At 44.9% G+C, this 19631-nt stretch overlaps 1 protein-coding gene and 3 non-coding genes across 16 annotated transcripts in view; all 4 read right to left on the bottom strand.

The window, feature by feature from the left end:
- Positions 1 to 267: 267 nt before the first annotated feature.
- PUM1 (pumilio RNA binding family member 1) overlaps positions 268 to 19631 on the bottom strand; it is a 143764-nt gene continuing 124400 nt past the window's right edge. For 10 of the 13 annotated variants that reach the window (XM_055138323.1, XM_055138324.1, XM_055138330.1 and 7 more), the window contains 6 exons: positions 17532 to 17666; positions 14281 to 14418; positions 12683 to 12808; positions 11472 to 11593; positions 4907 to 5099; positions 268 to 2071 (listed from right to left, as the gene is read on the bottom strand). In XM_055138323.1, coding sequence (XP_054994298.1) covers positions 1940 to 2071; positions 4907 to 5099; positions 11472 to 11593; positions 12683 to 12808; positions 14281 to 14418; positions 17532 to 17666 — 846 coding nt within the window. In that variant the 3' untranslated portion in view covers positions 268 to 1939. The remainder of the gene's footprint in view (positions 2072 to 4906; positions 5100 to 11471; positions 11594 to 12682; positions 12809 to 14280; positions 14419 to 17531; positions 17667 to 19631) is intronic. The other 3 variants (XM_055138326.1, XM_055138331.1, XM_004603540.2) reach the window with 1 other exon arrangement.
- Positions 4251 to 4335, bottom strand: LOC129405363 (small nucleolar RNA SNORD103/SNORD85). The gene has a single exon (XR_008630519.1). It is a non-coding gene; the product is annotated as a small nucleolar RNA SNORD103/SNORD85 (small nucleolar RNA).
- Positions 10252 to 10385, bottom strand: LOC129405387 (small nucleolar RNA SNORA42/SNORA80 family). The gene has a single exon (XR_008630539.1). It is a non-coding gene; the product is annotated as a small nucleolar RNA SNORA42/SNORA80 family (small nucleolar RNA).
- Positions 16508 to 16592, bottom strand: LOC129405362 (small nucleolar RNA SNORD103/SNORD85). The gene has a single exon (XR_008630518.1). It is a non-coding gene; the product is annotated as a small nucleolar RNA SNORD103/SNORD85 (small nucleolar RNA).

Genomic DNA, 19631 nt, shown 5'->3' with positions numbered 1-19631 from the left:
GGGAGGCCTTGCCTGCCCAGTGCCTCAGAAAGCAGGTCCCCACCTGCCCTCAGCTGGGAGACATTGGTCACCCACTGGACCCTAGTCTAGCCCCGGGGCCCACACACGGAGGCTGGAAAGAGTGGGCTGCACTCAGAAATGAGTGGAGGGCAGTGGGCCCCGGTTGACACCCACCAACACCATGATCTCAACAGGAACAGGAAAGCGTGCACTGGGCTGGCTAAACCCAACATCTCTGGGCTAAGAATAAAATGTTAAGAGCACAAATTCAGATTCCAAAGTTCTGTATTTTTCAAAATAAAGATCACACATTGTTTAGAGACAATCTACACAAGAGTTACAAAAAATAGTTGCCCAGGCATAAGCATACACAGGTTTGTTAATTATACACATATGGTTACAAGTGTGCTTGCAAAAAAGTTCATTGGAAATATACACAAGGCTCTGGAAATGTACACCGTGTAGTGTTACAATTCTATATTCAAACAAGGAAAATTGACAGTATGTTACATTCACTTACAAGTAGACAAAATGCAAAATACAGTTCATCTTCTGTACAAAAAGGAAGGGTAATTCACACTTTACAAGGTGAGGGCCTCTGATTGTGAGGAAAGCTGGGGCAGGGCTGAACTTTGCACGTCCTTTCGACTGTCACAAAATAAGCAAAACATTACTTTAGGATTAAAAAAACACTAGTGCGAACTGAATCATCTTGAATAACATTTAGAAAGGATCTGGCTACTGTCTGACTAGATGACAAATAAAACCAAGCTATTTTTTTTCTTTTTAAACTTCAACTAGGCTGTATAAAGAACATTTATTCCTCCGAAAGAAAATTTTACTTCTGGTTGAAATTACAATTTACAATATACAACACTATGCTACGACCGCAGGTGTGAATATGCACTGAATGCACAGGGCTGGCTAATTCTCTTTCCTTACCAAAAAACGTGTTTATGTTGATTCAAACTTCTCCACATTTACATTACAGGTATACAAATGTACAATTGTACAATCAAAAGTATGTTCGACTACTAGGGTACATTATAGATACAGATTAGACATCAAAACAAGAAAATACTACAAATTTGTATATATGCAAAGTCTACACCAAGTATACACTATATATTTATAGAAGCAAGACCAAAAGCAGAGTTGGATTTTTTTTCTCATGCTAAATAATCAGATTTTGCCTTTCAATGTGAACAGAAAAAAATCCAGTAGGCAGTAAACAGTACATCCGCCCCGCCCGGGAGCCTTGGCCCGGTCTCCTCCTCAAAATACACTTCTTCAGCATAATAGTCTCCGAAACGGCAATTTTTAGAAGTTCCATAAACTTAATGTCATAAACTGAAGCTTTAGCAACTCTGAAGCAATTTTCATTATATATATATGTATATATATATATTTTATAAACAGTGTTAAATGCCAGTTTGGGGCCATTTAACTAAAATTCAAACTTTTTTTTGGTTTTTTAGTTTTTTACTAAAATGAGGAGGTGGGGAAGAGTTATTTGCAAAACTTGCCTGTGAGGCAAATGAGTTAAAAACCTTTTTTCTTTTTTTTGTTTTTAAAACATTTTTTGTTAAACCAACCACCCTGAAAGTTTCCACACGTGGAATATAGATACAACATTGACAAAATATGCGCCTCCCATGTACATTGGTTACCTATGTACAAGTATCCTATACACCAGTAAAACAACAGGGCAATTAGTCAATTAAAAAAAATAATTAGTACATGTTATGTGTAATAAAATTAAACAGATTTACAAAGGCTTTCCACTTGTGGATTTGATTCCTTTTTTTGGAGGAGAGGGTCATCCGGGAGCAACCATTTCCCATTTCAGCTTGAGAGGAGAACATTTCTGGTTGCCGGCTGGATTCACCAGTGAGCAAGTGAGGTCAGTCGGGGCTGAGGGGACGAGGGCGACACTGCCTCAGATAATACCATTGGGGGGGCCACAGATGGGCCCCAAGTCAACGCCGTTCTTCATGTAGTACTTCTCCAGCTTGGCCAGGATGTGCTTGCCATAGGTGTACTTGCGGAGAGTTGCGATGTGGGGCCGGATCTGGGGAGGAAGCAGAGTCTGTGTTACAAGGGCGAGCGGGCCTCCCTGGCGGTCACACTCCCAAGTCCTGCCTAGGAGGGCAGTGGCCTCAGGGGCCGGCCAGATGAGGGGAGCAGCTCCTTGACCTGAGGGCACAAGACAAGGGGCTCTGGGGAAAAAATCTTGGGGCAAGTGCAGCCTGACAGACCAGCCTGAGGTCCCCCTGAGCACCCCAAATCCTGAGCCCGGCACACAAATCCTGTCTCAGCTCCAGCTCAGGGACACCAGAAGTGACCAGTGACAACCGAAGTGACCACAGCATGCAAGACTCCGTGCGTACCATCAGCTGTTTCACCAACCATTATGCCACAGACACGAAGGACCCGTTTCCCACGCAGAGCCGACGTGAGTGCACCCATGCCCAGGGCAGTGTACAGCACGAAGGGCCTCAAGGGATGGCGCCTGCCCTGGACACTGGACACTGCTCACCACGGCACGCCTGGCTGCCTTTGGAAGCGGGAGTCTATGCACGCAGCTCACGCTCTCAGAGCAGGAACCTGAGGTCCAGGACCCCTTAGTTCTCTTAGAAAGGACATGAAACTCAGTGTCTCGCCTTTCTCTTCCTGGACTGGCTGGCCAGAAAGCCCAGCCTTAACCTTTCCCCTCTCGGCTCCCTGACAGAGCGCCAGCTGGCTTGCTCCTCCCCACTTTTTATTTTTTCTTTTTGGGTCACACCCGGCGATGCACAGGGATTACCTCTGGCTCTGCACTCAGGAATTACTCCTGGCAGTGCTCAGGGTACCATATGGGATGCTGGGAATCGAACCCGGGTCGGCCGCGTGCAAGGCAAACGCCCTACCCGCTGTGCTATCGCTCCAGCCTCCTCCCCACCTTTTCCGTGATGGCCGGCCCGGGGGTGGCAGTGACCATCCCCTCCTATCCCTCCTTCTCCTGCTGAAAGGATGCTGCCAAGTGGAGCAAAAACGGCCGTCACTGAGATTCTTGAATCCCCCCTCCTGCTACTGCCTCTGTGAAAGTCCCTTCTGCCCCACCCCTACTTCAGCCACACAGACACATGCCCTCCGGTATCTCTGCCAGGGGCGGGTGGGTGACTCTGGCACCATGGTCTGCTCCACTGAACCTGCTTTACTCTTCAGACACACGCCCACCCCTGCCTGCAAGCCTTCCTTTACAACCCAGGGGTTTACTCAAGCATCATTTTCTTGGGGAAGCCTTCTCTACAGCCCACACTGGATACGGCACTGCCTGGTTCTTACGTGGCCCTCTCCCCGCTATTAGTCCCCCCACCATTCACTCTAACTCTGCAGAATACTGCCACTGTCTTCCATATAACCCTGTTCAAGTGAGGGGCTGCTGCAGACACAGAGAATGCATGCTTGATAAGCCTTTTATAAAAGGATTTAAATGTTGGGGCCAGGGTAGTAGTACAGTGGGTAGGGTGCTTGCCTTGCATGCGGCCAACCTGGGTTCAATCCCCAGCATCCCATATGGTTCCCCGAGCCTGCCAGGAATAATAATTCTTTTTTTTTTTTTTTTTTGCTTTTTGGGTCACACCTGGCGATGCACAAGGGTCACTCCTGGCTCTGCACTCAGGAATTACCCCTGGCGGTGCTCAGGGGACCATATGGGATGCTGGGAATCGAACCCGGGTCGGCCGCGTGCAAGGCAAACGCCCTACCCGCTGTGCTATCACTCCAGCCCCCAGGAATAATAATTCTTGAGCACAGAGGCAGAAGTAAGCCCAGAGCATTGCTAGGGATGGCCCCATCCCCCAGTTTTTTAAGTCCTGGGGATTAAACCCAGGCCCTCAGACATGCAAGGCCAGTGTTCTGCAATGAAGCCATATCCCCAGTACTGTATTTCTTTTTTTTTTTTCTTTCTGTTTTTTTTTTTCCCTTTTTGGGTCACACCCGGTGATGCACAGGGGTCACTCCTGGCTCTACACTCAGGAATTACCCCTGGCGGTGCTCAGGGGACCAGGGCTCCAACCCGTTATTTCTTTTTTAATTAAAAATAAATTAAAAGTACCTTGTCTAATTCCAGCATTCGGTCGCCTTTGCCAGCCCTGACACACCAGCAGGGACTCTGGCTGCCCCAGCCGTCACCTGACATCACCAAACACCCATGCCACCCACGTCTCTGTGGTTCTAATCTGGAACTGGAGGTGGTGGGCGCCACGTCTGGCTCAGAACTTGAGTCCATAACAGAGATTCTCATTACGGAACTTTGTTCTCAGTGAGGGCAAGTGGGTCATCATTGCCAGACCGTGGTCACCCCTGCCCTGAGACCGAGTGAGCTCAGAGCCCGGAGGCTGACGGAGGATTGATCCAAGGCACCTGAGGTCCTAAGGTCCCCCGTGGGCCACCAGGAGAGTCCAAAGGAGCCACCAGCAAAACTCGTGTCAGTGGGGTGACAGCTTGAGACTCGGGGCCATGGTCCGGAAAAGGCTGAGAAGCACTGCCTGAGAAGTTTGAGTCCGTCTGTCTGTCCACCCCCTGAAACACACTCCCGTGCTCCCCTCAGCTCAGCTTCTCTCTCTCTCACGTGCACTCTGGGCAGAGCCCAAGCAGGAGGCCCTTCGGGAGATGGTGGCGGGTGACTGGATGGGACCAGCAGGTTTGTCTGTCCAACTGAGAAGTGGTCTCCCAGCACTGGAGCAGCCGGGCAGAAGCTCGGGGACGAGAATCCCCCAGTGTCCGCCTCTCCTACTGCTGTGTCTCTGCCAAGAGGGAGTCAACAGACGCTCCGGAACAGGGAAAGGGGAGCGCAGCATGCGGAACCATCACCCAGTGACAAAGGCCTCAGCAGGAAGGCCGCCGCCTGCAAGGCCCCTACCTTATGCATGACAATCTTCCGCTGTGCGGGCTCCGCCACATCGATCATCTTCTGGACTACGTAGTTGGCGTACTGGTCCTTCATCATGGTGTATAAGGCACTGTGGGGACCGTCATTCATGGTGCACACCTCATCAATAAGCACAGCGCGCTCTGTGCGGGAGGCGTGAGTGACACACTTCTCCACAACGTTGCTACAAAGAGACAGAGACAGAGACAACTCTGAGAAGAGGCTCCCTGAGAGGCAAGACCCGTGTGTGGCTGCCAGATCCAGCCCCACAGGGATGGGGGCAGTAAACGTCCCAATGTTTGAGGAAGATGCATTGTCTCTAGGAAACACTCCACCCTGGCCCCTGGACCAGAGCTGAGGGCAGGTCCTGGAGGACTGAGCCAACCCCTGCTAGGTGAGGGAATAAGTCCAGGTGAAGGACGGAAGGGACCTAAACACTAAAGTCATGTGACTTGGGTTAACAGCCACAAAGGTTAAGAAGTGCCACTTGAGGGGGCCGGAGCGATAGCACAGCGGGTAGGGCGTTTGCCTTGCACACGGCTGACCCGGGTTCGATCCCCGGCATCCCATATGGTCCCCCAAGCACTGCCAGGAATAATTCCTGAGTGCAAAGCCAGGAGTAACCCCTGAGCATCGCTGGGTGTGACCCAAAAAAGCAAAAAAAAAAAAAAAAAAAAAAAAAGAAGTGCCACTTCAACAAAATCTTAGGTCTCTCTTTGCCTGTCAACTTAATAAGAGCACACGTGTGCGGTGCCAAAAGCAGAACAAAGGGACACACACAAGCAGGAACCCAGTGATCACTCACCGCACTACCTCGCACCCCCTCTGGCAAGCCTGACAGCAGCCCCCCGGAGCAGGTGTGTCACCTTCTAAACACTTCCCAACTGCAGAATCTTGGGGAAGGAGACAGGAATGCTGCTCCGTGCTCCCCCGAGCGAAGGCTGTGCTATGGGTGTCTCACAGAAATGACAGATGCCTCCCTCGTCACTACCTGGCACCTGGGGTCGGAGGGTATGAGAGGCACTGTTGAAGTCAAGACCTGGCAGGAACACCTGGTGCAAAGCAGCGGATGGCTTTGACAGCAAGGTCGGGAATGGCAAAGAACTGCTCAGGACCAGTGAATGCTCCAGCAGAGACAGAACCGAAAACAGTCCAGACCTAACCAATCCAGAGACCTAGGGTCAGAGCAAGCAGGACAGCTGTCTTGCACATAGGCAACCCAGGTTCGATCCCCAGCATCCCATAGGTCCTCTGAGCACTGCCAGGAGTGAATCATGAACTTGCACACAGGAGTCACCCTGAGCACCACCAGGTATGGCCCCCCAAAACAAAACAATTTAAAAGACAGAAAGTCTAGAGACCTGAAAGTAATTATTTTTGGAGGTAAACTTCCATACAGATGAACAGCTGTTACGCTTTCTTATGTGTAAAAGCAAACGTATGAAGCAAATATGCTTCCCTGTCATTTCACCCAGTAGCCTTAATTTTACTCCATTTCCCAAAGGCCAGCTCTGAAGATATTTAACAAATAACCATCACCAGAGCCCTAGACTCTTTCTTCTATTCCAGAGGTTTCCAAGTCACAAGAAGGTTTATCTGGTCAAGGACGACTTCTGATTTGCTTTGCCTAGAGGTGGTGGCTCAGGGCTCACTCCTAGTAGTGTTCAAGGAATCAGATGTGGCGCTGGGGATTGAACCTGGGTTGGCCATAAGCAATGCTAGTACCTCGCCTGCTGTACTATCTTCCTGGCCTGCTGTAGCACAGTACTACAAGTGCATGCTCTTACCTCTGACTATCACAGCGATCTCTGGCACCAGGACAGAGAGAGAATGAGTATTGTCTCACATCTCCGAAAGGACCCCTCAATGTTACATAGTTTTACATATATGCTCTTACGTAGACTATGAAACAAAATCCTCAGGCTAAAACCGCTCATCAAGGAATGTATTTATCATCCTAGCAGATGCTGGAATCCAGTGCCTTTCCACTCTGGCCAGATTGGAGAGTTGGGGAGTTTGGAAGGTTGTTGAAAGTTGTTGAAAGTCGGGGAGTTTGGAAAGTTTGGAAAGAGTTGGGGAGATTGGAAAGTTGGGGAGAACATTTCATCCCCAACTTCCCTTTTTTTGGACTTTAAAAAAATTTTTCAGGGGCAGCCCCTGGGGAACCCAGCCCCGAAGTCCATCTAATTTCCAGGCAGCAAGCTGAAGGCAGCTCTGTGGACAGCATGGATGGGAATGGACCGAGTCAACCTTTTCTCCAAATTCATGAGAATCTGTTCCTGTGGGGAGGGTTCCCATGATCACCAGCCAACAGGCAGCTCCTTAGAGATTCTGTAACTTTCCTTTACACAAGGTACCGTGTATGTGCCATTCTAGTACTGACTAAGAGAGTGTTAAAGAGAAAATAATCTCCTTCACGTCACTGGCTTCTTCAAAAGTCCAGGCCAAGAACTCCTCCCTTTTCAGCAATGCTGTCGGGGCTCTACCCTTCCTGGTTCAGGCAGTTTCATCTACAAAGTACTCATGATGAGAACAATACTCTCTACTAAAGGTGCAGAACTTAATCCTTTGCAGTGATCTGTCTTTCCAAGTAAGTAAGCAGCTATGACCATAAGATCCCATCTTGGCCAAAGCTTCCTTCTATATTGTAGAAAATCTGTTTCTTTCCAAGTTCATTCTAGAGTCAGAGAGCACTCAAAAGGGTGGGAACATGCATTCCCTAGGGGAGGCCCAAATTTAAACTCCAGAACCATCCTTAGCATCTGAGCATAGCCCAATCAAAGCCCCCACTCCCCATTTATTCTAGTGCTTCTGGAACTGAAGCTACAGTTTTATGTTTGTCAGTGATAAAAACAATGTCGATATTTGTGATCAGTTTGGTTTTTTGTTGGTGGCCTTACCGAGATGCTCTCACAGCTGGCCAGCTGGGGCAAGGATGGCAACATAAATGGGATGCTAGGATCAATCCGAAGATGGCCTAACTTGCTATGCTATCTCTACAGTCCCCAGTTTGGCTTTTTTAATAGGAGAATATAAAATTGATTCTGGACAATACAGGTTCAGTTATATGTAAATAGACACTCCAAAGGCAAGAAAATTATACTTTGTGTTCTGGGTCGGGCTGGAGTGATAGCACAGCGGGTAGGGCATTTGTCTTGCACACGGCCGACCTGGGTTTGATTCCTCCGCCCCTCTCGGAGAGCCCAGCAAGTTGCTGAGAGTATCTCGCCCGCATGGCAGAACCTGGCAAGCTACCCATGGTGTATTCGATATGCCAAAAACAGTAACAACAAGTCTCACAATGGAGATGTTACTTGTGCCCACTCGAGCAAATCGATGAGCAACGGGTAGGGCATTTGCCCTGCATGCAGCCCATTAGGGTGTGATTCTTCCGCCTTCTAGGCAGAGACTGGCAAGCTCCCCGTGGCACATTCGATATGCCAAAAACAGTTAACAAGTCTCACAATGGAGACGTTACTGGTGCCTGCTTGAGCAAACTGATGAGCAACAGGAGAGTGATACAGTGATACAGTTCTGGGTCAACCTTCAAAAATCCAGGAAAAACTGGGAGATAGCCCAAGTTTAACGTGTGGAGTTGTGAGTCAACCCCAGCACTGCAATGTTCGCCTGAACACTACCAGGTAATGGTCCAGAAATTAAGAGTTTGTGTGTGTGTGTGTGTGAGTGAGTGTGAGTGTGAGCGTGTGTGTGAGAGAGAAAGAGAGAGGGAAGACAGAAAGCCATTAATCTATTTTAATGCCTTATTTCCATTATCTATTTTTCAAGTTTTATTGGCTTTTCCGTGGTCTTCAGTCAGACCTTGAGGTCACACAGTATAATTTCCTGTTATTTTTCTGCCTAGAATGTCTTTTCTCTGGGTGGGCCATGCGGTGCAAAGGATCAAAGCTGAGGCCTCTGTAGGTCAGGCATGTGCTCCAGCTATTGCCCTGGTCCCTGCAATTTCCATTCTGTTCTTTTGAAAATACATTTCTAATTCTCTAACACTAATTACCTTTTCACTCACTATAAGCATGTTTCTTTACATACTTCAGTTATAATAATGCCATATGCTATAATCTCCTCTGACATAAAGCTACTCATTACATTCTTTTTCTTTTTCTATTCTCTTTTTTTGAGCATAGGTCATATTGCTCTTTTATTTAAACAGTGAATGAAAGGCACTCTACAGTTCTATATAATCCACCACTCTACTCCCTTTATTTGTGCAATTACTTTAGCTGAACGCAAGCTATAAATTTCACTACTACACAGAAGGTAGCAGCTGAAATCTCAGCTCAAGTCTTTTAGTGCTAGCTGGGCTACTTGGAGTCTGTCCTATGCAAATGTGGTCAGGAGCCAATTGGCTGCCTGGAGAGATGCATTTGATCACCACTCACCCCCTCTCCTCTTCCTTTCCAGGACTTCTACCCTGTCAATCAGATAGCTCTGTTGCCATGGTTGCCCAAACTCTACTTTTTGGGAACACAGAAGATTTCCTAGTTTTAGCTTAGTATGGAGCAGAAAGGGCTAGACCTGTAAGCTGTAAAAACATGAAAATTCCCCCCAACTGCCCCCGGCCCACCCTACTATCATTATCAATAGCACACTACTGCTCTCTGATATCTACCAACTGTTTTGGGTAGTGGTCAACCCAGCATCTAGCCCTGGCACCCCACTGGCACCCTAAACCTTGCCAAGGCGGTCCTGAGTGCAGAGCCAGAAGTAAGGCCTGCAAGCCACTGCATGTGGCCCAAAATCAAAACGAGAGGGAGTGTGAGAGAGAGAGTGAGAGTGAGAGAGTGAGAGCAAGAGAGAGAGAGAGAGAGCGAGAGAGTACGCATGCACACACTGGTCCCTAAGGCCCTTGTGTAGACAAGTCCAAAACAGTAGTAACATAGATCTGAAGCTACCCTGATATACTTAGGAGAAATGGAATCTCTGTGTAATTTTATTTCTTTCCACTACTCCCATTTCACAAATAAAAATGAACTAGTTAAAAACATCAAAGTTGGGGCCAGAGCTGGCTCAGTGGCTAAAGGTGTGAGGGTGTGAACTCAACTCCCAGGACTCTCCCAGGCAGCACAAGAACGGCTCTCTCACCCACTCCCTTGATAACTCTCTCCCTGCCTCCTGACCTCCCTTCTTTTCTCCCCTGCCATGGGGACTTGGGTCACATCCAACAGCACTCTGAGAATGTTCTGGGCTCTGTGCTCAGCAGGGATCCCTGGCAGTGCCTGGGGGACTGTAGGTGGTGCTGAGGATTCGAGCCAGGATCAGCCGTGAACAAAGCAGGCGCCTTTCTCTAGACTATCTCTCCAGTCTATTTCCCCCTCTTCTGCTGTAGGGCCCGCTTCAGTGCCCACAGCCCACTGGTGGGAGCCAGGCAATGGTTCAGGGCCACAGTTTGCTCTGGCATGGAGCACTATGAGAGGCCCACTGGGGACGGACTCCCATAAATCCAAGTCCATGCACGGAACAAGTGATCTAGATCTAGCTACACCACAGTCAGCCGTGTGCAAGCACCATAAGGAAAGGGTACGACCCCTGCCAACAAACACCACAATTGAGAAGATGAGCAATGAAGCTGCGTGTAACATCCTCCCAGTAACTGCAACAGGACTGCACCCCAACCTCCGCATGAGTCACACTTGCTCTATTTATCCTAAAACCCAGGAACAAAGAATATTCCAAAAATGCCAAGTACTGTGTTTTGCATACAGCTCGATATGCACGCTCACTCAGCAGACTGACCCGACCACAGCGGGCCACGGCGCCCACAGGTCTGACCATGCTTCCTACTGTTATGTAAAATATTAGTAAAACAAGTATCTTCAACAATCTTCACACATTTTCCTTTAAGGAAACTTTTTTTGGATCATTTTTAACACATTATTCATAACAACTCATACAAAATAAATTATTTAGGGCCTACTTTGGGGACAGGCTTGGGTGGTGGTGGTGGGTGAAATTTGAAATGATGTTGGTGGGAAGGTGTTATGGTGGTGGGACTGGTGTTGGAAATTACAATAATGCAATAAATTATTTTTATTATTGTGAGATACATTATCTCACAATAACGTAAAAAATTATTGTGAAGTACCTTATAAAAATAAAATAAAATCGGGAGAAAAAACCCAAACAAGTATCTTGCACAGCCTGGATATAACCAATGTATTTTATGCTTAAACTGGATAATAAAAAGACAGGAAAGGCTAGTCTAAGAATAGCAAGACTATGCACAGATACACTAAATTGTCTTCTATATTCAGGTTCCGAAGGAAACTGGGTCAAAGACCATTTCGTGATTCTAAATAAGTTGATGAAACACAAGACTTACAGTATTTATAAACATATTCCTTAGATTTCCAAGTCGCTGATTGTGGAGGACGAAAGAGCCCACCAACAGACCTTATAGCAGAGCGATCTGGCTTTCAGTCGTATGTGTGCCCAGCTGCACAAATACCTTAGAGTAATTAGTACATGCTTATTCTCTATACCTAAAATACTACATATTTCTCTCTTACAGAAAAGAGCCTGTGTAATTCAAAACACTTACCTTGCAAACTTGTGTTGACTCAGTACAAGTACATTGCCCCGAATTTCTGCTACAATTTTACTTTTATCTTCAGGGCGACCATGTTCCAATACATGCTGGATTACATAATTTCCATATTGATCCTGTGTGGCAAGTAACAACACAAATACAATTTATATAACAATAAATTCTGTGGGTTACCTAAGTCTTAGGTCTAATGAACACTAAACTTCTGACTGATGAGCTTCCCTAAATACATGTAAAAATTCGGAAAACACAGAGGGAATGAAGGTTTTCCCCTAGCATCACAAAGTAAGAATACAATATTAGTAGACAATGGAAAGAATATACACATAATGAAGTACAGGTCATAGTTGGGTTGCTCAGAAAAAAATACACACACATATAAAAAGACCTTTCATTTAAATGGGAGAGGTTGGGGGAGATGGAAATAAAGAATAGAACTGTACCAGCGTTTCACAAATACACAGATAAACTAATGTGTTAAAAATGCTTGCAAATAAGGAAAAAAAGAAAAATGCTTATTTTTCACATGTAAAATATAAAAGCCTGTAACAACCCTGTAAGTCAAAAGTATCAATAGGACACCCTCGTTGTGGGGGTTGTAAAGCACAAAAAAGTGTCAATACTACTGTAAACCATGACATCTTAATATAAATCAATACATGGGAAAATAACCCATGCCAAATGTTTGCATCTGAATAGTAGTTATATATATATTGTTTCACTGATACTTCTTGAACTATCAAATTGTTCTATAATATTTAGTAATTCATTATATCCTATCTTCCATCAAAACAAATGAAAGAATGTTAATCCAAGACACAAGTAGAAGTATCTAAACGTTTAGTCCGACATGGGAGAAATGATCAAGGCTAGAAGGAAGTTGACTAACCCCGTCGCTGGCTTGGAGAAGGTAGAGGAAACTGCCAGTCTTGGGAGGTGGTAACATGTCAAGCTATTCAAGAACCAAGCCCTGGCAGGCAGGTGTCGGGACTCTAAGGGGGGGACGCGCACTATGTGTTACACAAATTCATAAAAGATGAACCAGGTAGGTGGAAATGAAAGTTTGCCCAGAATGTTCACCGGGCATTCAGACACATTCACATTAGCCTCTCCTGGAACAGATACCTGTTCTGAGATAACACACAAGCTCTGGGCTTGCACGAACCCACAGGTGTTTGCAGTTACTCTACTGGCAACTCCACTACCTGCACAAGTTGCTCTGTGTGCTGGTGAAGCTCCTCTAAAATAGGGAGTGTCTGGTCAGGGAGACAGTGCTCCAGGATCCTCTGAATCACTCGGCAGCCGTAAGGATGAGTGGACAAAGCAAATACCTAGGGTAGACAAACAAGAAACCCAAAACATTCAGTACGACAGCCCTGCGAATCCTCAATCATGAGGACCCTGAGACACAGCCAAGCTTATTCTAAACCTCCAAGTCAGAGAACTGAACATGCCAAGTTTACTTGATGGGCTCATACTCTTACAGATAGTATGAAACTCATTCATATCCTAGTGTGACTCAAAAGACCAAAATATAAATATAATAATTACGTTCTTGCATCCAACCAGCCCCATTTTGATTCCTGGCACTATGTGGTCCCTGAGCAGAGTCGGAAGGAGCCCTGAGTACCACTGAGTAAGGTCCAGACCCCAAAACAAAACGTAGTATGTGCATATTTGCTTAACTAAGTTCACTTAAAATTATTCCAATTCACCAGTATACATAAATTCTGAGCTTAAAAATACCCTTCCAAGAAGCCATTAAAGAAATAAAAAGTCATAGGGCAAGAGTGGTATTACAGCTGGTTGGGAATTTGCCTTGCATGTGGCTGACCCAGGTTCCGTCCCTGGCATCACAGGGAGTAATTCCTGAAAAGTAATTCCCCTGAGCATTGCCAGGTGTGGCCTGAAAAGCCAAAAAAGCCAAAAACACTCCAAAACCCAAACCAAACCAACAAAACCCAACCCAACCCACACTAAACTAAGATTTCAGTATTAGTCGACAGCTTCTCCAGAGAACAAGGTTAAACAGAAAAAGGAAGAGCTGGAATCAAATTCTATTGCTTTCACATAATACAGAGCAATTCTTACAAGCAACATAATGCAAGTAATATTCAAGTTACTTGGAGTGCTTTCTAAAAGAAAGAAAAGCTTCCTCTGACAATAGAACTTCAGTGGTAGGTGTAAGTAAATCCTATACACAGAGGTATTAAGCTACCTACTTTAACTCCATAAAGTTGTAGCCTAATAAGCTAATTTTCAAAAACTTCTTCCTACGGGTCTTCTGAGAGAAGCAAGCTCTCTGATGATAATGTGGTACTGGAATGATGTATGCATGAGAAGTTAACATAATAACAGTACTGTAAATCCTGGTACCTGGATAAAAAAACATTCCTCTTCTATTTGTCTACAAACAATGGATAAGCACTCAACTTCACAGATAAGAGAATACTGATTTTCGGCAAAGGAAATGAAAGACAATAGCCAATTTTAAAAGGTATTTCTGGAAAAATGAAAGTATAATATAAAATATGCTTGGAAGTTCATTCTGAAAGCATAAAGCTGTTATGATACAAGTGACTAGGGAAAGACAGAAGCTAGCTCTGAATTCATAGCATGGAAGTGATATTCTCCCACCGCACCCCAACTTAATGAAGAAGCACTTACTTCATTATCATAAAGATATATTCATTCATTATCTGCAAAAGTTCAGTTCTATAAATGATGCAATTTTAATGTAATTTTAAATTTTATATTTCAGTCTAAAATGTTTTTAAACTTCTTCCTTTCCTAAGTCACTTACCTGCCCCTTAAATGCGTCGATAATGAACTGCAAAGACTGGGGCTGCACACACTCAATGCACTTCTGGACCACGTGGTTGCCATTCTGGTCTTTCACGCACTTTAGGACGTGGCCATCCAGTTCCCGAACCATCTCATTCTATTGAAAACAAGGGAAGAAAGCACCACCAGAATTCACAGCGAGAAAAAGCCTGGACAATCCATGTTCCACTGACCCAACACAAAAGCATGAAACAGAGAGCCCATGGGAATCAAAGAGGGACAACGTGCTGTGACACTGCGGCAGGACTGGGAGTTAATAAACTTACATGTTAAAAAACTACATTAACAAACTTTTAGGAATAATAACAAATCCCCCCCGTTCTCTGACTTGCAAAAAGACCTCCATATATATATGTACGTACACACACACACACACACACACACACACACACACACACACACACACACACACACACACACACAAAGACATCTTTAAATAAAAAGGAGTCTGTATGCAGTCCACTATAATAAGAGAATCGCACATACAACCCATCAGTTTATCATGCCCTGTCCTTCCCTGTAAAGTACATATTGCTACTGATGAAAATACTTTAACTTCAGGTACTTCTAACACAGCACAGGCATATTGCTGTTATTACTCGGTGAATCCTAGTAACAATCACATGCAATGGTCATACAATAGCAACAGCACATTAAATGACTTAACCAATGTCCCCAGTTGATGGTGAGAAATATGCACTGGTGAAGAGACAGGTGTTAGACTGAAACCCTAATCATGAACAAACTATGGAACTGTGTATCTCACAGTGATTTAATTTTTAAAAAATTATTAATAATAAGAACAATAATAAAGTAAGAGGTCAGAATGATAGTACAACGGGTAGGACACTTATATGTGGCTGACCCAGGTTCAATTCCAGGCATTGCATATGATACCCTAGCACTGCCAGGAGTGATTCCTGAGCACAGAGCCAGGAATAATCCCTGGCCATTGCAAGGTGTGGTTCCAAAACCAAAAATAAATAAAATAAATGACTTAAAATCACGCCTAAACAATATGCACCCTATTTAAGGTAAAACTGCAAGTGTCGTAAACCACTTATGGCACTGTGTACACCTGAACCACCAAATATAGAAACTAAGTCTGGGAGTTCACAAGGTCATTTAAACTAAAGGTGACTCAGGCAAACAGTGACAACGAAGGGTGTTCTCAGCTACTTAGTGAAAGTATCCAACTCAGGATGTAGGATGTACAGAAAAAGAAGGCCCGAGTGGAGTGGGTGAGGGTGGGGGAGAGACAGAACAGATGGGGGTGACATGGAAATGGAAAGAAGGCTCTGAAAAAACAGGCCCTGGGATTCTCACTGGACCGTTCTCCAATACTGCCTCAGATCATGGGTAATCCTGAAGCTAAGTAACTGTGCCATCCCTTGCTGTATCAAATCTGTAGAAAAGTTCTCTGCTCTAACTCTATGTATGGAAGAAAACAAGTGAATGAATACAGTGCCTAAAGTCCCCAAGATGCTGACTATGCAAAAACCAATCAAGAGATTCTCTACCTAAAGAAATCCAAGACAACAATGCCTGGCTAGAACAAGGCAAAATCAACTAAGGCAAGTTTCCTAAAGTTATATTAATCAAATGTTAGGAAAGAACAATTTATTCTGAAAATATAGTAAGAGTAAGTAGAAGCAGTGTTTACATAAAGACAAAAGCAAGAAGTATAAGCAATCAGATAGAACAAATGGCTCTCTCAAATGTTTTCTGTAAGGCAAGAAATTGCTAGAGATGAAGTGATTTTACCCAAAATAATGATACTGCATTGAGAATACATTAAATTTTGCATATCAGTTAAAAGCTGTTAGAGCCGCTGAACTCAAAAGAGAAACTAAAAACTAATGATTTTCACTCAGGACAATCCCAGAGAACAGGAAACCTGATAATGATCTGGCTGCTTTGAGAAATCCTCAAGGAGCAGTGTCACCATCCCAGCTTGGATTACTAAACTACAACACCCCCTCACCTCGGCCACATCTCAGGCTTGAGCTAATACTCACTTGAACCCCAAACTTCCAAATGTGCCTCCAGCATTCAGTCTGCCTTTGCCAGCCCTGACACACCAGCAGGGACTCTGGCTGCCCCAGCCATCACCTGACATCACCAAACACCCATGCCACCCATGTCTCTGTGGTTCTTATCTGGAACTGGAGGTGGTGGGCGCCACGTCTGGCTCAGAACTTGAGTCCATAACAGAGATTCTCATTACAGAACTTTGTTCTCAGTGAGGGCAAGTGGGTCATCATTGCCAGACTGTGGTCACCCCTGCCCTGAGACCGAGTGAGCTCAGAGCCCGGAGGCTGAGGGAGGATCAATCCAAGGCACCTGAGGCGCACAAGGTGCCCAGCACAGGCCGTGGCCGCACACTCGAGGTGGGCCTGTCAGCACCCCTGGCGCTGGGCCCTCTCTGGCTGTCCCTGAAGCCATTCTCTGCTAGTTCCCATTCCCAGCACCCAGCACTGTGCTCCTCCATTGGGGATCCTAAGGTCCCCCGTGGGCCACCAGGAGAGTCCGAAGGAGCCACCAGCAAAAACTGTGTCAGCAGGGTGACAGCTTGAGACTCGGGGCCATGGTCTGGAAAAGGCTGAGAAGCACTGCCTGAGTTTAAGTCCGTCTGTCTGTCCAACCCCTGAGACACACTCCCGTGCTCCCCTCAGTTCGGCTTCCCTCTCCCTCAACGCGCACTCTGGGCAGGACTCAACTTAGTTGTCTCAGTGCCAGGCTCTGGCACAAGCAGAGCTGGTCCAGGAGCCACACCGGGCAGTGCCCGGGCAGGAGGCCCTTCAGGAGATGGTGGTGGGATGAGGAAGAATAGAAATCTCTGCAGGGCTAAACAAAACTTTGGATTATTGGAGTAATCAGATAAGGCTGAAGAAAATTATAGTTTAATGATGATACCTGCTGCAACTCTTGCCAAAAGATATTAAATACATAAACACCTACAAAACTGCTTGTATTAAAAACCAATTTACGGTTTAAAAAAAAATAAACTCCCAAGTCTTAACACAAGACTACAAATTTGCAAAATTAACTTCATGCATGCCATGCAAAGAAAGGCATTCACAGCACAAAGTGTGTTTGCATTGGGGTGGGGGATTGGCGGGTGCGTGTGACAGACAAATTCACAGCGTTCACTGTGCAGACCATGGAGAAACATCAAACACCAAGAAAAAAGTTAAAGGGGAAACTTACAATTACCTGCTGGTCTGAGGGAATAAATTCAAGTGCTTTCTGGATAACACGGCAGCCATACATCTGTAGCGCCAATGACAGGACATGGCCCCGAATTCGTTCTGCCAATGCCAGCTTCTGTTCAAGGCTGCCAAACTAGAAATAATGTGTGGTAGCACACCATTACTTAGATAGAAGGCAAGAAACCAGAGAGAGCAAAGCATTCATTATTCTCTATCAACTGCTGCATAGCTGCCTTTAGCCCTGTCACCTATGGTTAAACTTGTTTAAAAAGACTTTGCCGAGCCTGGGTGGAAGGCTCCTGGCCCAGGGCTCAACTTCTTGCACAGCATGGCCTCCAGAACGGCTTCCTCCAGCCAGGTCTCAGTGGTGGGTTGTAATAAACATTTAAAAATAATTCATAAATTTCTCATAATCCAACAGTAGTTTACCACTTTGAACAAATAATTCCACAGAGCTGCAATTAGTTCAATATTATTAAATAAATTTATACTTCATTAATTATAAAAGAATACTTAGTCTAAAATGAACAATACATGTAGGAGTCTATTTTTTAGGGATTAATACAATGTCTAAGGGAACAATCTGAGGACTTCTTGCAGCAAATTCACAGCACTTAGGATATGAGGCCCAAGGGTAAAAGTTCTTCCACGTACATAAAATATAAAGTTGAAGCACATATAAATACTCTGGGTTTCCTACTGTCCTTCTGTTTTTGCTTTGGATCTACACCCTGGGGGGTTCTGAAGCTACTCCAGGCTCATTATTGGGGTTACTGCTGGCAGTACTTCGAGTACTTTGTAGTATTTGGGACAGACTGGGAAATCCACTTGCATGTGAAGCATACATCCAAACTGGCTGAAGCAGAACTTATGCCCTGCACACAGTTTTCAATTAGCATCCCACATCATCACTTCAAGAATGTGACAAGACTCATTATACAAGGCAACAGTCTCAAGGGGAAATGCTAGAACTGACAGGCGGATGTTGAACATCAAAAGTGAAAACACTCAACTGACAGATTTTTCTATCCTCAGCTTTTTATTTTTATTTGAATAGCTTAATCATGAAACTGGAAATTTTAGAAGTAATCAGCTTGCTAACTTACTCATTTTCCCTAGAAGTCAGGGGAGTTATCTAGTTAATCCCAATCACATGTGGCTGTAATCCATTGCTCATACTGCCACACATAGGCATATTCATCTCTGGAGCTAGAGATTCTGTTATTTTTACAACCTATGACAAACTTTCAGTGAATAGACATTCTAAAATTACTAAGAGTTGTTTTCAGGTTGGTTCCTTTTACATGTCTAGAGAATTTGGAGTTGAAGAACTCAAATATTCACAAAAGTTGGAACAATAAGGCTGTGGATGAGAATTTTTTTTTTTTAACTCACACAAATAAAACAAATTAGAATGAGAATTTCCAAAATCTTTCGCTTGGGGTCAGGGCATGTGCAGGATTACAGTATTCCCACCCTCATATCAGATTCTTCATCACAATGCTTCAGTCCTTTCTGGATTTATAACTTGGGTTGCTGGTACTAATATATCAAAAGCTACAGTGGTAAGTGAAAAATTCATCTTTCAAATACTTTTAGTTTAATAAGGGAAAATACATCATCCAACAATCCCCTTAATCCTCTCCAAAGACAATGATAAAAAAGCTGACATTATTTTAAACATTTTAATGTGATCTGGAGAGATAGTATGGGCATTAAGGTTCTTGCCTTGCATGCAGCCGACTCAGGTATGTCTGGTCCTTGATACCACATATGGCATCCTGAGCATAGCCAGGTAACCCCTAAGCATTGCTGAATGTGGCCAAAACAACAAACATTTAAACAAAGTCTATAGGATAACTTAAAAAGAAAAGCATTTTACAGACTTCACTTATTGAATTCACAGATTCTCTAAGAATCCTTTCAATATCTATTTCCAGAAGATAATTACTGTGGCCCAACCAAAATTATCTTTTATTATTTCTGGGGCCAGAGCCATTGAACTGTGGGTTGGGAGCTTGCCTTGCACGTGGCTGACCCAAGTTCAATCGCCCTGGCATCGCATATGGTCCCCTGAGCCCACCAGGAGTGATCCCTG

Source organism: Sorex araneus, chromosome 5 (assembly GCF_027595985.1).
Source record: "Sorex araneus isolate mSorAra2 chromosome 5, mSorAra2.pri, whole genome shotgun sequence".
NCBI classification, from domain to species: Eukaryota; Metazoa; Chordata; class Mammalia; order Eulipotyphla; family Soricidae; genus Sorex; species Sorex araneus.
This window is presented reverse-complemented; position numbering and strand designations above follow the sequence as displayed.